The sequence below is a fragment of the Rutilus rutilus genome, assembly GCF_951802725.1.
Source record: "Rutilus rutilus genome assembly, chromosome: 16".
Classification (NCBI taxonomy): domain Eukaryota; kingdom Metazoa; phylum Chordata; class Actinopteri; order Cypriniformes; family Leuciscidae; genus Rutilus; species Rutilus rutilus.
The window spans coordinates 3,017,062-3,034,802 of record NC_140224.1 but is presented as its reverse complement, the minus strand read 5'-3'; the positions used below and the strand labels follow the sequence as shown (position 1 = coordinate 3,034,802).

At 36.6% G+C, this 17,741-nt stretch overlaps 1 protein-coding gene across 1 annotated transcript in view; it reads right to left on the bottom strand.

Moving 5' to 3' along the window:
- Positions 1 to 3,349: 3,349 nt before the first annotated feature.
- The window catches only part of arhgap22b (Rho GTPase activating protein 22b), a 31,828-nt gene continuing 17,436 nt past the window's right edge, over positions 3,350 to 17,741 (bottom strand). Inside the window, exons 4-10 of the mRNA XM_084433435.1 lie at positions 13,467 to 13,589; positions 11,494 to 11,701; positions 11,272 to 11,404; positions 9,714 to 9,787; positions 9,508 to 9,629; positions 6,488 to 7,361; positions 3,350 to 3,682 (exon numbers count right to left, since the gene is read on the bottom strand). Of these exons, the coding sequence (XP_084289561.1) occupies positions 3,460 to 3,682; positions 6,488 to 7,361; positions 9,508 to 9,629; positions 9,714 to 9,787; positions 11,272 to 11,404; positions 11,494 to 11,701; positions 13,467 to 13,589 (1,757 nt within the window). The 3' untranslated portion in view covers positions 3,350 to 3,459. The remainder of the gene's footprint in view (positions 3,683 to 6,487; positions 7,362 to 9,507; positions 9,630 to 9,713; positions 9,788 to 11,271; positions 11,405 to 11,493; positions 11,702 to 13,466; positions 13,590 to 17,741) is intronic.

Genomic DNA, 17,741 nt, shown 5'->3' with positions numbered 1-17,741 from the left:
GTTCACGTTTTTAGACTGAATATTGTCAGTTATTTAGTTGCTGAATAAATCAGTTGAGTGAATGTTTCAATGACTTGAATGAGTTTGGAATTGCATACTACTATTAAAAGGCCAGTTTTTCCAATAATGATAACTGTATTGATTTCAACACTAACGTACAGTAGTGTTCTGTATATTATAAGCATGCACTGCAGCTTTGTCATCTGCTGTTTTAAATGCTCAAGCTCTTTAAAGTCGAGTGGATTCTGATTGGCTGAAAATGTTTTAATCATCAAAAAAATATAATTTCAAGCATTTTCTGTTTTGTTATTGCTATAGCTTATTCAAACCTAATTTTCTAGCAAATGAACGATAAAAAACATTGACAACCAATCAGACCAGGCACTAATGGTGTCGACGATCAACCTATGGTGCTTTTAAGAAACGCTGCCCTTAACAGTTGTTTCATGATCAATTTGAAAGTTGCACGGCAATCGTATGCGGATGTTGGAGATGGTGCAAAAGCGGGGCTGCGTTTAACTCTGTTAGCATTACCCATACACTGTAAAAAAAATTAGAAATCCATTTTAGAAAAATTAAGCCAAAGTATCCCAGAAACAGTCATTGCCAATTATGTCATTTGGAGCTCGGGTCTTAAAGGGGTGGTATAATGCCCTTTTCACAATATGTAAAATAAGTCTATGATGTCCCCAGAGTGTGTGTGTGTGAAGTTTTAGCTCAAAATACCCCACAGATATTTTTATATAGCATGTTAAAATGGTCACTTTTTGAGGGTGAGCAATAATGCACCAATTTTGTGTGTGTCCCTTTAAATGCAAATGAGCTGCTGCTCCCGGCACAGGGGGCGGAGCTACAACAGCTTGCACTCACACAGACATGCACTGAAAATTGCAGAAAATGTTAGCCTTTTATGTTCAAACCGGAGTCAGACAATGATGGAGAGACTCAAGAAGAAGTGACAACATGTAGAAGCAACAGGACATTTCTGAATGGTTAGTTGATGAATTTATGTAGTTTATGTGTCTTATCTTCTAGTTATTGATTAGCATATTCTGTCATGATAATCTATAAATCGTGTTCTGGGGGCGGGGTTTATGTAAATTATAGGGTTGGTGATGTCACTAACCCGGGAGGAATGTGGTGTAGTCTCTACCAGTCGTTTGTTGTAGTTCTTAAAAAGCGATTTCTTTAAAAGCAAATATCTCCCTTTGCTTTGAGCTTTGAGCGCTGTAACTTTGCAGATGTTGTTTATGCTCAAACAGCAACATTACACACTAACTAAAGTTAGAAAAGTGAAATCATAATCAACCAGCCCTTTAAACACAGCCTTACTCTGCTGTATATGCCACGCTAGATGACAACACAGCCACATGAAGTAGATGATCAGATCGCTTTTACAAGATGTACGTTCGTTTCTCAGTTTACAATTTAATTTAGGCCTTAGTGAATAATTACATACCACCACAGTGACACATGGTAACATTTCAGCACAGCACAGAAGACTAATCGTCATGTATGACCGCAGTATAATAGTCGAATCATAATGATGTATAACATCTTCACATACTCTAAATATGCATTAAAGACTTTTTGTAAAAGCTGTCGTTCTAGTAATATCCAGATAATATCCAAACGGAAACGTGTTGAGCAGCAAAAAGCACTTTGCTTGAGGGCACAGTGGTGATGTCCAGTTTCTGGGTCTCTTCTTCTTGAGCTTGAACCTGAAACATTCATATTAGCAGCCTGGAAAGTTGACCATTAGGCTACGGCCATCATGCTAATATATATAATGTGACCTACTATGCAATAGTTCAGAGAATGAGCCGAGTCTACATAATCTATGAACACAGTATTTGACCACTCGTTTTAAGAAACATCCACAGAGCATTTCTAGACTTTCTAAGCACTTAAACAGTGTAAAATAAATAAAAAAATGAGCTCAATTGACAAAAGTCACATTTATAGCTTCTTTTAAACGTCTCAAAATACCACCGAATGCAAGAATAAGTATTCAATGCCAAGATCTGGAGCTATTTTAGTCTTGCGTTACATTAAGACCTGGACAAAGTGACTGTCCCAATGTCATTATAAGTGACGCTTTTCTGCGGCAGTGGTTTGCTTAAAGGATTAGTTCACCCCAAAATGAAAATTTCCTAATAATTTACTCGCCCCAATGCCATCCAAGATATCCATGTCTTTCTTTCCTCAGTGGGAGAGAAATTATGTTTTTTGAGGAAAACATTTCTGGATTTTTCTTCTAACAATGGACTCCATTGGTTACCATCGTTTTTAAGTCCAAACCAATGCAGTTTCAAAAGTCTTTGAAGTGTTTAAACGGGCTGTACGCGATCACAGCTGAAGAAGAGGTTGTTATCTAGCGAAACGATGGGTCATTTTATAGACTTTTTACCTTCAATAGTTCGGATTGAGCTGATCAACAAACGGACAGGGAACTACGTCTTCACGTTGAAAGGTCACGCCGGCGCCGGCAGAAGTACCGCCCCACTGTTTACAATGCGACCGTACGTAGGAGGATAGTTCAAATAGTATTGTTTGCTATTATATATATAGTAATAGTATTCAGTGAATATGAATATGAATAGTATATGAATAACATTCTGATGAATATGAATAGTAGTTCAAATAGTACTACTAATACTAAATACTACTAATAGTATTTTTATTCGTTCATGCACGTTATGAATGAATGAATGCATAAACATCTATGTATGACGTGTGCAATAAATAAATAAATAAATAGTAGTTCAAATAGTATTGCCGGCGCCGGCGTGACCTTTCAACGTGATGACGTAGTTCCCTGTCCATTTGTTGATCAGCTCAATCCGAACTATTGAAGGTAAAAAGTCTATAAATTATATATATATATTTTTTAATGACCTATCGTTTCGCTAGATAACAACCTCTTCTTCAGCTGTGATCGCGTACAGCCCGTTTAAACACTTCAAAGACTTTTGAAACTGCATTGATTTGGACTTAAAAACGATGGTAACCAAAGAAGTCCATTGTTAGAAGAAAAACATAATTTCTCTCCCACTGAGGAAAGAAAGACATGGATATCTTGGATGGCATTGGGGTGAGTAAATTATTAGGAAATGTTCATTTTGGGGTGAACTAATCCTTTAATGTGCCAAAGCTAACAGATCTGCTCTAATCGTCCTTATTAGCATTCAGACTGGGAACCTCGAACATGCAAACAACATGATTTCACGACCGGATTCAGATGTTCCACTCCTTTGTCAGCTGAAACCTCCAAAAAGGAAGTCGCTTTAAAACGACGGGTGTAAAATAGTTTAATAAATGTAACACTGCTGGAATGGTGGGAGCCGCCTTGAAAAAGTGACTGGTGGAATTTTGCAGACATAAAATTGTCCGTATAATTAATGGAGATGCCTGAGACAACATCATCTTGCGTGGTCCTTGTGTTTAATTTTTTTTGCATTAAATGTCACTGGTGCGGCTTCCGAGAGCCAGATCCCCCAGCGTGGAGAAGAAGTCTTCCATCTCTTTCTCGAGGAGGCGATTGCGGTTTTCCGCGTCCTCACGGGCTCGCTCAGAGTTCCTCAGTTTGATCTCAAGCATTCGTTTTCTTTTTCTCTCCTGCTCCATCTCTTGCTCAAGTCTCTCCATCTGCGCACACAGGGCTGCACTTGAGTCTTCCAGCCTGTAGAGGGCAGAACACAGGCGTGAGTCAACACCAACAACAGTTACTCATGCCAGGGGCTTTCAAACTGGGGTCAGGGGAAACTCAAGGGCTGCAATTTGAGAGAGAAAAACATTACTTTAAAGAAGTATTTTTTCATAGATCGTAGAATGGTCAAATTATTAGTTGTTGTTTTTTTATCCTACTGACAAGACAAATAACAACAACACAATTGTATTTTTAAGGTTCGTACATCTAACATCAATAGTGCTTTAGTCAAATATATGACTTTACATACACACACACATTTGAAAACTGCTGATTAAGTTTTATTTGTAATAATTATGATAAAAATCTAATTTATTTTCATTAATTAATTCAAATAGAATTTATCGAGTTAGAAAAGTATACAAAGGCTTCAAAGGTAAAGTGTATTTCTGTAATCCATCACAAAAAATAAGTTTAAAAAGTACAGATTCTAGCAATACATTATTTTTTAGAGAAACACTATTTGGACACAATTAATTCCTAAACAATGTTATTATTATTACCAGAGGATGTCTGTGATTTTTTTTTTTAGAGGACCCCCGAATTACAGTATATTTATAATATAATTATTTTCTAAAGTTTGGGTGGCAACAAATATTATCCCTTGGACCTTTGCAAAAGAGTCATATTTTGTGGCGCTTGACTTTTTTGTTAATAATTATGGCAAAAAGACAAGAGATTTTCATTTGCTTTCCATATCCCTTACGAAAATTAACCATGGTTTTGTTATAGTGAAAGTGTCACCATGGCTTTTGGCGGATTGATTACCATTTGATTAACCACAGTTTACTACTACATTTACATTTAATCATTAGCAGACGCTTTTATCCAAAGCGACTTCCAAATGAGGAGAGCAATAGCAGCAATTAAACTAACAGTAGGACAACCCTACCCAGTTTAGTCTAACGCAGTATATGCAGTGGTGGAGGAAGTACTGAATCTCAGTACTTAAGTAAAAGTACAAATAACCAGAGACATATTTACTTTAGTAAAAGTAAAAGTACCACAGTGAAAACCCTACTTAAGTAAAAAGTAAAAAGTACCTGATTTTAAATGTACTTTAAGTATTAAAAGTAAAAGTACTTTCATAACAATTTATTCTCTTAATGTCTATATTCTAATAATTAGGGCTGTAACAATATGCAATATGAAACCGAAATATGTGTATGCAATATGTGTCGCGGTGTGAGTGCGAGAAGGCAGAATCGCGACACACCCCTTATTTGAAGTTAACATTATACAATACGTAGACCTGGATAAATTCTTTAAAATTGGGCAATCCCAGCGTTATGGTCGTGACAATTGCAGTAAAACCTTGAAATGTAAATTCTCAAATACCAATTGAAACTGTTTATATATCCATACTCCCTTAATAAAGAAGTCCAGACATTAGAAAAATACTAGTCTACTACAGACACATGCGTTTTATATTTTAATATGAGGGAAATATAAATCCGTACGTGACACAAAAAAAATCTTTAACTTTTAGGTGGCAAAATATTTTTTTGTAATTCTGTGAATTTCACTGTGCAAACCAAAAGTAATACCCACCGGATGAAGAACATATCACAGACCATATCATATTCATTTTATTTTTGCGTTCACATTTATGAGGAAAAAACAATGTTACGGACGTGTCAGTTCTCCGTTACGCACGTGAGCGCTCTGAAAGCGGCACTAAAATACTGCTTTAAAACGTTCACAGAGACCTCAAAAGCCCTTCTTTAAAGTGAATTTCGTTTCGTATTAATTGTATCTTAATTTTAATCAATATTTCATTCATGTTTCATGGATTTAATAAATAAGTAAATATAGCAGAAAATAGATCAGGACACGGAGGCGCGGGCGCGTGAACTGGTGAAACTCATGAACCGAAACTCAGGTCTGTACTTGCCTCACAGACCTGAGATGTATATATATATATATATATAGAAAACTTGAAATGTGTACTTTTAAACAGAACAATTCAAAACGAAAGAAAACAGACTGTTTTCTGCATGTAATCCGTATGAAATGTGCATTTCTCTCTGGCGCGTTCACTGCAAAGATCGCGCGTCAGCATCAATTAAAATGTCTCCTTGTTATATTTTACATATTCATAATAATTACTTTTGCCGGTTCTTTGTGACAGCTTTATTGGCAGCGCCACAGTTGCATGTTACATGAACGCGTCAGCACCGAAAACATGGAGATTTTTTTCAATCCCTGTTTTGGCAAGGGGAAAAACTGATCAGAAAATGTAACGAAAATGTAACGAAACGTTGTAGAAATGTAGTGGAGTAGAAAGTATAATAATTGCTGCAAAAAGTAACGAAGTAAAAGTCAAAAGTATGCACTACTGATTCTACTTAAGTAAAGTACAGATACGTGAAAAATGTACTTAAGTAAAGTAACGAAGTATTTTTACTTCGTTACATTCCACCACTGAGTATATGTAATCATTATTATTTTTAAATAGATATAGAGTAGAAGAGAAAATAAAAGAAAGTGTTAGTATTAATGGATCAAGTGCTGCCAAAAAAGATGCGTTTCTTGAAAATACTAATACCATGGTTAAACTGGTTAGTGTAGCAAAACCATAGTTAATTTGTTGTTATTGCTCACAACAACCATGTTTTTTTTTAATTTGTAGTAAAACCACGGTTCATTTCCATAAGGGATGTTTGAGAAACACAAATCTGACCTTCTCTTTTCCCTAATCTAGTCCTATCCCAACAGGGCGTGTATTTTTAAACAATTCGAGCCATCCTCATGGCATTTAAGAAACGGCAACCTTACTTTTTAATTCTAGATTCATAAGTCTGTTTCTGCTTCCTCAGCTCTTCTTTCAGCTCGGCCACGACGCTGACCAGAGATGAGGAGGTTTCTTCTGCGTCCTCGTCCACAACTCGAATGACCGGTGCCACGTTCCCACTATCGCTGCAAAACACAACGCTCGCGCGGTTCTCCTCGGTGCTGCCGATGTCCTCGTGTTCGCCGGGCTTCTCTTCCTCCTCGGCTCGTTCCTCCTGAGCGCTCGGCCCGTCGTCGGCCCCTAACGGCTCGCCTCCGGAGTCCGGGACCGAGATCTCACACGATGAGCTGGACCAAGGCGTGCTGTCCATACTCAACACGCTGCCCAGACTTGAAGAAGATGTGACGTTATCATAGGTAGACAGTCTCTGAGAGGAGCCTGAATCTCGGGAGCGTTCTCCGGAGCGTTCTCCGGATGAGGTGCGTCGGTGTCCCCGGAGCGAGGAAAGCCCGTTCATGAGCCAGTTCCCGCTGGAGCCCGTGGTCACGTCCACCGCAGAGACTTTGGCGGACTGTGGCCTGGGAGAGGAGCCTTTAAAGGTGTACTTCCACCCTGGAAGAGTCTTAGCCTGCTTACTGGGGCTGACGGCCGTCTCTCCCTTTCCCTGAGGCACTGACTTCGAGGTGCAAACGGCATCCACAGATGAGGCACTGCTACTGGTCGGGTCATTCTTGGCTGTGGGTGGGCAGGTTTGGAGATCCTCCTCAGAGATCCAGTCAACCAGGTTGGACTGCTGATGTTGCTGGCTTTGGTCCTTCACCTCCATCTGGTTCTGTGATGTTTCATAGTCTTTTTCAGTGTACAGGCGATCATGCTTGCTAATCAGTAACGTCATGAGATGCTGAACGAGGGAGGTGCCTGTAAAACACATATGCAAAGGTAATGCTGTATCCATCAGTCATATACCCTGATGTACTTCCTACATTGGGATGTACGTTTTAGTTACAGATTTAAAGTCCCCCTGTGGTGAAAATCCAGCTTTTAATGTTGTTTGTATGTCTGTGTGGTGTTTTTAATATGCTTTAAGACAAACCATGTGTAAATTCATAAGTCGACAGCATTGCTGAGTATTTTCTCCTTAAAACTGCAGTGAACCAAAGACAGTCTCAAAGACACACTTTGAAATCGCTGGTGTTTCTGACGTCACAAACTACCTTGTAACCAATCAGATCAACGTGTGATCGTCAACAAGTGGATCTCTGAGCTGATGTGAGGGAGTGGAGGCGGGGCTCATTTGCATATTCATAGAACCGTGTATACTTAATGAGGCAAGGGTGTCGAGTTACATGTAAGCTATTTTAAGGCATTCAAGGGAAAAAACATTTAAATGTGTCATTTTAGTGATCAAAGATGAATTTTAAAGAGATTAAAGTCCTGACCCCCTGTAGTCAATAATTTTAAGTAAATGTACAGTATTTCATTAACTGATATAATGTATATACCAACCTATTGAAGTACTAATATCTGTTTTGTACCATTGTATTACACTGACAACCACCAAAAACAGGTGGTGATGAGAAATATACATGATGAATCAAAGCTTATCACAAGTATCTTTTCCACAAGCTGATGAGGTCAATTCTAGCATATAAAATCTGCAGTGTCATTCACACAAATACTAAACACCATCCTGGTAACGCACACGACACTAAAGTAATGCAATAAACATTCATTTAACTAAATTAGACCCTAATGAACATAACTGGTAAGAAAAACTAAGAAGAAAGAGTTATTTCAACGAAAATATATCAAATGTTAAGTGTCACACAGGGAATTATGGGAATGTCAATTTACATTTTTTCCACTGTAAATTATACAATGACTTGTTCTTTTTTACTTCCAAAACTGTAAATTTACCTGGTATTTTACTGTAAAATTACATTAAATATAAGGTTAGCACTGTAAAAAAAAAGTTGCTGCCTTAAATTTTACAAGTACAATTAGCTTTTTTCAGTCATTTCAACTTAAATTACATTAAACTCACTTTAAAAATTAGTTCAATCTTGTATAACTTTGATAAGTTAAAGCAATGGAAAAACTTGTCATAACTTATTGATCATATAATGTTTTACAGTGTATTACAGTTCTTCACCGTAGATAGTAATGAAACTTATTGTTAACCAGTAAACCGATTTTTACTGAACCATTTTTAGTCTTTTACTGTTAAAATCACAATCATTTTAGACATAAAATAAATTGGTGTAGAAAACAATTTTCACTCAGAAATTTCACAAATAATTACAAAGTAACACACTGAATTAAATGTGAAGTTTTGAAGGAGAAGACTGAAATAGCTTTTTTTGTGTGTGTAAAATGTACTTTGGTAATCTGTTTAATTTACATTATGGTTAGTTTTCTTATTCTCTGCTTATTTTCATTGCATCGTTTGTTCTTAAGGCACATTATAACATTTAACATTTTCAGAAAAATAAGTCGCACCTGACTATAAGTCGCAGAGTCGTAATTGCATTGTTGAGAGAAACAAAATTTTATTATTACATTCTGAAATGTTTTAAATATTGGTAAATAGAAAACTAAATGTTTACAAACATTATAAACATGTATCCCTCACTCCACAACAGATCCTTTAAATTTAACGGCATTCAGAACAGAACATGAATGAAAAATATCATATAAACAACATTTATTATTATACATTTACCGGTATTATAAATACTACTTTTAATCCAAAAAGAAGCCTCCAAATTTGTAAACAAATAATTAGTGTATTTAAATGTGCAAATAATATTAATGACTGTATCTAAAATAAACAAAAGGAGCAATAAATAAAAAAAATTTGTGTGTGTGTGATCTATTTCTGGATATATATTTATATATTATGTTTATAAGTGGTACATGCTCAAGTATTTAGTAGTGCATATTATAATTGTGCAAATATACGCTACATTTTAGGCATAGCTGGTGCAACCATCCAACAGGTGTCCAGTTTTAAAGTGTGTCTTGTTTAACAAACTAATTGGTTTGAAATTCGATAAGAGCTTACCTTCCATAATAGCTACTGGATCCTCCATTTTAGGACGAAGGATATTTGGTCCAAACACGGTGGCCAAGTTCTGCACACCCATTTTGTTTTCATTTGAGTGAGACTGCACCTCATCCAGAAATCTATAAAAAATGGAGTTCACTTTGAGCACTGAACCATGAAAAGGACTAACAAGAATGTGTCTAAAATGATTATGTTGGACCTACTTGCATATATATTTCAGAAGGTTGTAATTGGCAGCTGGAAGCGTCGTCACTAGCTTCCCTAATTCTTGTATTCCCTGTGGAAACATATAAAATCACTGAAGCGACCACAGCATCCTATGGTTTGAAATCAAGTGAAAATGATGTTTTTCCACATTTCACGAAAATTATGCTTTTCTAAAAATCAAGTGTTTGAAACTTTGATAATATGCATAATGTAATTAAATTTTGACTTCCGCTTCACGCATCTTCTGAATCTGTGCATCGCATCATGTCAGCTGGGAAATATGTGGGAGGAACATTGGCTAGAAAACCACATACTGACTGTAACAGCTTTCTGTTTTATGAGCACACAAACATACTTTTTGACAAAACTGCAGAAATAATTGGCACCAATACCAGCAAACAGCTCAATACAAAACAAATTCTATAAGCAACTACAGGTCAGAGCAGCCATATGCATTCATATGGTAATTCATTAAGCTTGTTCCAACATAGCAATTTTTGTTGTTACTGTTAACATTTTCTTAATGTTATATAGTTGGTTCAAGGGGTTAGTTTGACAAATTTGATGTTTGCAACCCTTCACAATATTTTATTTAAAACAAAATGATTTTGAATCAGCAACAATCACAAAAACAACTGTGTTTAAACATATCCCAGGCTAAACACTTCTTTCCACTAACAATATGTGGAAAATGTACTCTAGTTAAAAGCCCTATTCGGACTGGATTAGTTTAACATGGAGAGGTGGGGTAAAGTAATTATTACCAGAGCTTCTCAGTGATTTTAGTCCTGTCCGAATGTGCATCTCAGTAATCATCACGGACAATATCAGTAAAGATTACGGCGACTTTTACCTTCAGTAAAAAGGTCCGGAAAAATGACCTCAGGTAATACTAATCCCGTGCGAATAGACCCGCTGTGAATATCTACGTAAATATTTTGTCATTTCGTGTTTAAAAGTAGTTTTCCGCGGTTTTTCAAGTATGGAGACGCTTGAAAAAGCATTCAGTTGCGTTCTAGACGCTGGGACGAGTCTGTGGTAAAACTCAAGTGTTTTACACACACCATTCAGATCAGAAAGAAGATCGAAAGCACTTGTTAGAGGCATGAAACATCTTTTAGCGTTAGGTAAAAGCCTATTACCAACACAATCCAATCTAAAGTTAATTAATACATCGTTCGACCGGACATAACTGTTTTATATATATATATAAATATATAAATATAGGTTATATGTGTTTGCGCACGTGATATCAGGAAGCAACCTAATACACACATGACGACAGGAGGGTGACGGCGATGCGCAAATCGACTTAACGTTACCCCTCCCACTTCTGCTAGTTTTACTGAGATATCTTATCCCGTGCGAATTGGCCATTAATATTGCAGACGTCCTGTGGTAAAATTACATTACTCCATCTACCCTTGTAAAGTTAATCCCGTCCGAATAGGGAAACTTGGATCATGTAGGTGTTTTCAAATACATCTAAATGTTGTTCCTTTAAGTTTACTTCTCTACATTTCATATATGTTCAGATATTGTTCATCCACTAACCTCTTCCTCATCTTTGGCCAGGAGCTGAGCACAAGTGAGGAAATCCTCATACTTGCAGAAGGGAACGACTGGCTCGGGCAGCTCCCTGAGATACAGCTTCAGCAGGGAAGCCACAGTGTGGACATCAGTGTTACTATAGAGGACAATTATAGGGTTAGTACCGACAGTTGGAGAGGGTTAATTGGTTAACATGTCTTTGCTTGGAGTAGCTGGTGATAGTACCTGTCAAACTGAGGTTTATCTCCACAGTCAAAGGCCTCCTGAAGGTCCTTGACGAGGTTGGCTTGTCCTGGCATCCGGAACAGTCCTTCTTCATCAAGCCCCTGTTCCCTAATGAAATCCACACACTGCTCAACCAAGAGAGGGGCGAGACGAGGGCCAAACTTCCTTTCATACTGTACGGTGTCCTCCAAACGCTGCCCAAATATGCCTGTAGAGATGAATCAAACGACAGATTCTTATACTGTACATGAGCAGTCAAGAAAGACCATGGCATTTACTCTACTCTAGGTTCTTTAGATTAGTAAAAAAATATATATATTTTAAGAACGGTTCACTGAAAGGTTCTTTGGGGAAACAAATGTTTCTTCAATGCACAATCCTTTTCCATTGCAAGTTTTCGAAAAAGTTTTTATTTTGATATACTAATACTGTTTTCACTGAAATTGTTCTTTGGTACGGAGCTGCTAAAGGGACATGATAAAGAAAAAATATGTAAAATGGGAGGGAAAATTATTTGGCAAAGCTTTTGCGTTCCCCTAAGAAACTTTGGGTTCGCTTGCAAAACTTTTGAGTGAAAGCAACATTTCTGGGGGGAACGAGAGAACGCAAAAACATTGCCAAATAATTTTTCCTCCCATCTTATATATTTTCTTATTCACCAATCACCATGTCCGTACTTTGGGGAACCCAACATAACTAGCCTATTCTATGGTATCACTGCACAAAACCTTTAGAAAACGTTATTTTTAAGCATGTAAGGTAGGTAATTCAGGTAATCATAATTGTACATATCGGAAAAAAACATAGTAGCCAATTTACCTATATCGGCCAGGATGGGTTTTTCAATAGCAGACCCCAATATTGACAACTAAAGAACTAATTTACATACACTATATTTTAGTGTAGCATAATAGGCAAGCTAAGCTGAAATGCAACACTATTTTCATAAAATATTTGCTTGAAATCCACTACAAATATGTATTATATAATTTATTATATATTTAATTATCCTACCAAAACATGATAGTACTTGTACTACATGCAGTCAGGTAGTAAAAATCAGTCTGTGGTTAACTTACTGATCACGTGACTTTGTTCGTGCCGTTTCACTCTTACCACACCTGCAGTTTTATGACTGTCAGCTTTACTCCAAACGACAGGACAGCAGCGAGAAGATTCGCAATTACAGTGGCCATCGAAGTATTTCGAAGAACGCGACGTACAAAGAAACACTCGTTTTTCAGGTATATATTCTCTTTCCATCGATGTCCTGTCAGCGCATCCTGTGCATCCGGGTTCTCTGAGGGACCGTTAATCTTCTTGTTTGAACCAGAAAGACACGCGAACTATTGATGCGTTTCAACCGCACTAACGACAAGAAGACCACACAGAAAGAATGTTTTGATGTGGAAATAGTTCTTAAATTTGTCTTAAGTTTAATTATATCAATAAAAGCTAAATAAAAAAGCACGGTCTTTAAAAAGTCAGTTAATCTTGGCGTCAGTTTGGTTGACGCAAGACACTTGAAAACTTGGAAACTTGGAAACGTTCCTGCCTGTTTCGAGACCACGGTAAGAAAATTACTCTTTCGTGTTACTGTATATCAAAAAGATAACATCAACATATAGTACAAGCTTTAACTGTTCAAGCTGCTCGAGGCACGTTGCCACATTGTCTCTAACTGAGAGCAGATATCTTGGACTTGCTTACATTACGACGTTACTTGTTTGAACTTTCTATTAATAACAGGGCCTTTGTAATTGAATCTCGGGATAGTGAGGGATCCTACTCTGCTCAGGGATATTTTTGTGAGCATGTCCTGGTCATAGCCTATCATGTGAACATACAAGAAAGATCCAATGGCATAGATAAGTATTCACTTGTTTTCCAACTAGCTATACAGTAACGTTAAATGTTATTTAGTGTGTGTGTCTTATATTGGTAGCTGTGGTTGTGGTCCACCTGGTATTTACCTCCTCCAAATGGAGCCCATATGACCCGTCTGATGGCCTTCACCCAGTCGTCCATGTCACTCTGGGAGTTGGCCATGAGCAGAAAAGACTCATGGCTCATCGCAGCCTTGTCTTTCTCACCAGCTGAGACAGAAATCAAGAGAGGCAATCTGTGAGATGATGGTATTACCTGTTTTACCTCCTGTCCGATTTTAGGGAAAAATCGAGTCCATTGGAGACGTCCAGTGGAATTCTTATAGGCGCACCGAATAAACACCGCAGACACAGTGTAAGAGTAAAACTATATGCAAAATAAGATACACCAGTGTTTTACCAAATGAGAAGTTTATTCTATGTATCATCTTTTACTACTTTAATTTTACTCTAATTAATTTTATAACTATCATTTATCTCTTTTAATTCCTTTTATAACTGTTTTAATTCCCCTTGCTTTTATTTTGTGCTTATGTTCTATGCAAAGCACTTTGAATTGCCATAGTGTGATATTTTAATTGCTTTCTATGTAAAGCATTTTGAATGACTTTTAATTTTCCTTGCTTTTATTTTGTGGTTATTTTTATTCCTTTCTAAAAGAACTTTGAATTGCCATAGTGTATGAAATGTGCTCTATAAATAAACTTGCCTTACCTTGTTTTTCACCTCTACATCTACATCACTGTTTATTACTCAAAGATTCATATCTCCCTACATATGTCTTGCTTGAGTCGTTTCTTGCTAATTTATAAATTAAGTGTTCATGTAAAATAAATTCAGCATAAGGTATTTATATTTATTGCAAAACTAAATAGTCTTAAATATAGCTGTTATAGCTTGCAACCAAGATTATTTGCCCAAGAAAAAATAGAAATGTGAATTTCTGAGCAACATTCATTAGATTTGTGTTAAAGATTAACACAAGTGTCTTAGGCGCTGTAAGTGGTTATGATTTTATTTTCTCCATTTTCAGTCACTTTTTTGCAAGTTTTTTATATTTTTTTATAGGGTAATACATTTTATGTATCTTTAATTAGTAAATGTAATGTAGCAGTAATATATATTTCAGTAAAACTTTAAGGCTTTAGCATCAAACTGTGGTTCAATCCATCTGGCCATCATTGGCATGAGCAGTTGAACACTTCATAAATCATAATAACTTAAAGCAGACCTAGAAAGAAAGAGCCAAAGTAATACAGATGCTTTGCAACAGTAAAGGATAAAAAGTAGAACAACCTCCATAATGGCTTCAGTTTATAGCTTAACAATGATAAAGCTAAAATTATTATTCTGTTCAGCCAGACAGAATGACTGAAGTAATAACTCAAGAGACGATAAGTGTTCACAGCAGACTCGACTGAACTGCTAAACAAAGTACTGATGCAATTAAGATAAATAAGACAATCAGACCCTCTGAGGCTAACGCTCTCACACAGAGTGGAAGGAATAATGAGAACCCCTCATTTCTCACCATGGTGTGGCATTTTGTTTCGCATTCATGTCTCTTTAGGAAGTGTCAGAATGACTGCTGATATTCTGGGAGGGAAAAGAAAAACAGGCTTGTGGCGAAAGTATGCATCAGTTATCTGATTAAGTGAATTCTTTATATTCTTTAAGATTTCTTTATATGATCTGAAGAGAACTGACTGTCTTCTTTTCATCTTACCTTTGTATGATGGCTAATGAACTTGTGTTTATAAGCGCTGCTCTTTTTTCTGTACAGTATCGTTGCTTTTCCATAAGCACCACCTACTGTCAGAGAGTGAATTTGCGTTTTCATTCATCCCGTCTAATAATTTTGTGTAACGTACGTAATCATTTTTTAGATTGAAATGTGAGGTTTATCATTTTCCAAAAATTCGTTTTTGTCAAAACTTTTAATTAAACTGTTTTTTTCCCCTATTATTTGAACTGTAAAGTTGTTAAAATCTTTTTTTTTGTGTGATTTTTTTTTTTTATAGCTTAGGATGTTACCACAGACATTGGTGTTGATTTAAAGGTACATTGCAACCTTAACAACATGTAGTTCTGTTCTAATATCATAATTTTCTCAAATTATATGAACATTATATGATATTATGTGTACCTATTACAAAATGTACAAAAAAGTTACGCCTATTTATCTTTTAATCATACGTTGAAAATGGCATTTAAAAGGGGTTTAGATTTACAATTTTTCATTTTTGATTATCGGCCATATTAAAAAAACACAAAAAAACAATAGAAATATTTTTTATATTGTGGCATCCCTAATGCATCTGTTCTGTATGAAAATAATAACCCAGCATTTCTAGCTTTGTATATGTTTGTATTGACCCATACTCTAACAATGCTATAACAGTATTATAAAGAAAATGGTAGAAAATCATCCTCACTTCGATCTCTAAGTGCACGAATAAATGCATTACCTTGGGGTAGTGGTGGTTTGAGCCTCCGTGGCTTACAGCAGCCCTGTCCCATGATGCACTTGAGGGATTGAGCTTGTATAGAAGACTAATGTTGTGCCATGTCTCTTACTCCAACAGATTGGCCATGAACCCCAACACGGCACATGCAGTTCTCACACCACACTGAATTCATGCTGCAGAAGTGTTTGCTTCAAACCACCAAATCTTCAATAAAACACATCTCAAACATGTCCCAGAGTGGATATAAAAAAAACTGGAACACGGCGACACGCTAGTCCATACAGTACGCCCTTAAAAAACAACAGCCAGTGAGTAGAAAGTACTTTTGTCGTCTCAGTTCAGCTCAAGCAGCAGCACTTCACTTCTGTTTCTCTCATTCCCACCGACTTCTCACGGTAGACTGACAGAAGGAGACGGCCTGCTCTGTTAGTCCTTTCTAAACACCTCGCTGCACTTACGCAAACACACAGCACACCAGATGCATCAATCTCAGAGGACCTGATACTTGGGGAAATCCTCACTAGCAGATAACTAAACTTTGTGGAGGCAAGAGGAAGCAAGCATGGGTTAGAAGACCAGACTATGCTTTTGCATTCTGAATGCCACGCAAACACAGAAGCATGCAAAATAATTCCAGGCTTTTCCCATTGGTTTGGATCCCATTTTTTGTAGCACTTGTCATTTATCTCCCTGCGATGAATGGTGCCATTGTTGGATGTTTGTTGGATGTTTAAAAAACCCCAAAACATAAGATTGTTTCAATATTTCAGCGCAGTATGATCTGAGTTTTCTTAGCTGTAAATCACGTCTTTCCATTTCTCCGTTGTTTTCGGATCTTATTCATTTTCTGAGTCACAACACAATCATTTCTATGTCACGTTATTGTTCATTTTTGCATGGAAAAGGGACTTTGTCAATAAGTTTGTTTGACTCGAAGGAGCTGAAGCATGCTGGTCATGTGGTTAAGAGCTCTTCTCTCGGGAGGAGATGGTGTGTTGACTGATCTGGCATGAGAAAGTGGTGTCGGGGGCTGGGTAACTGCTGTGTGTTTGGCTATTTTATTTGGTGCATTGCTTTAGCTAACGCAGAATTCAGTTATATAATTGTTTATGATGCACTTTAGGGGTGAACATTTTGCTGATGCACCCTGATTCTTAAATGATTATGGATGATTGTACAAAAATTCATAATCATACTTTAAATAAATAATAATTATTAGTATTATTGAAAAGCAGTAACACTTTACTTAAAACCTAAAACCTTTTTAGGTTACACTTTATTCAGTGTCTACAGTGGACCATTATACTAGCTATAAGTAACCCTGCAGCTACATGTCAACTAGCAGTCATTATTACAGTCACTATTAGTAAACTTTTAGGGATTAGGTTAGTAGAATAAATTGAGCTGTACTTGCAAAGTAACAGTCTGTTGAAGGACCATGATTAAAATAGTGTTAGCAGATATTAAGCAGACAGCCTACTAATACTCTAATGAGAGTTAGTTGACATGTAGTTGCAAAGGTACTTGTAGTCAATAGAATCTCTAAAGTGGACCATTAAAAACCTTTGTGTATAATGGATTATGAATACACTCACAATGTACACTGTAATGCATATCTTTTCAAAAATATTTGTAACCAAAGTTAAAATGCATTATAATATTTGCAGATTCCTTGTCACATCTGAAACTGGTTGTTTGTCGTGCTGTAACGCATTAGGCCTATACTTTCTAAAGATGTAGCATTTAATAGATAAGTATTATAAGAGTTACAATTATTGCATTGCAAGGCATAATTCATGTATTAAAATCATATCTCATCATATTATATTATTTAGTTTATGTGCCTAAAAATTTCCCAACCCTAATGCACATTGCTCTGGAAAAGAATACACCA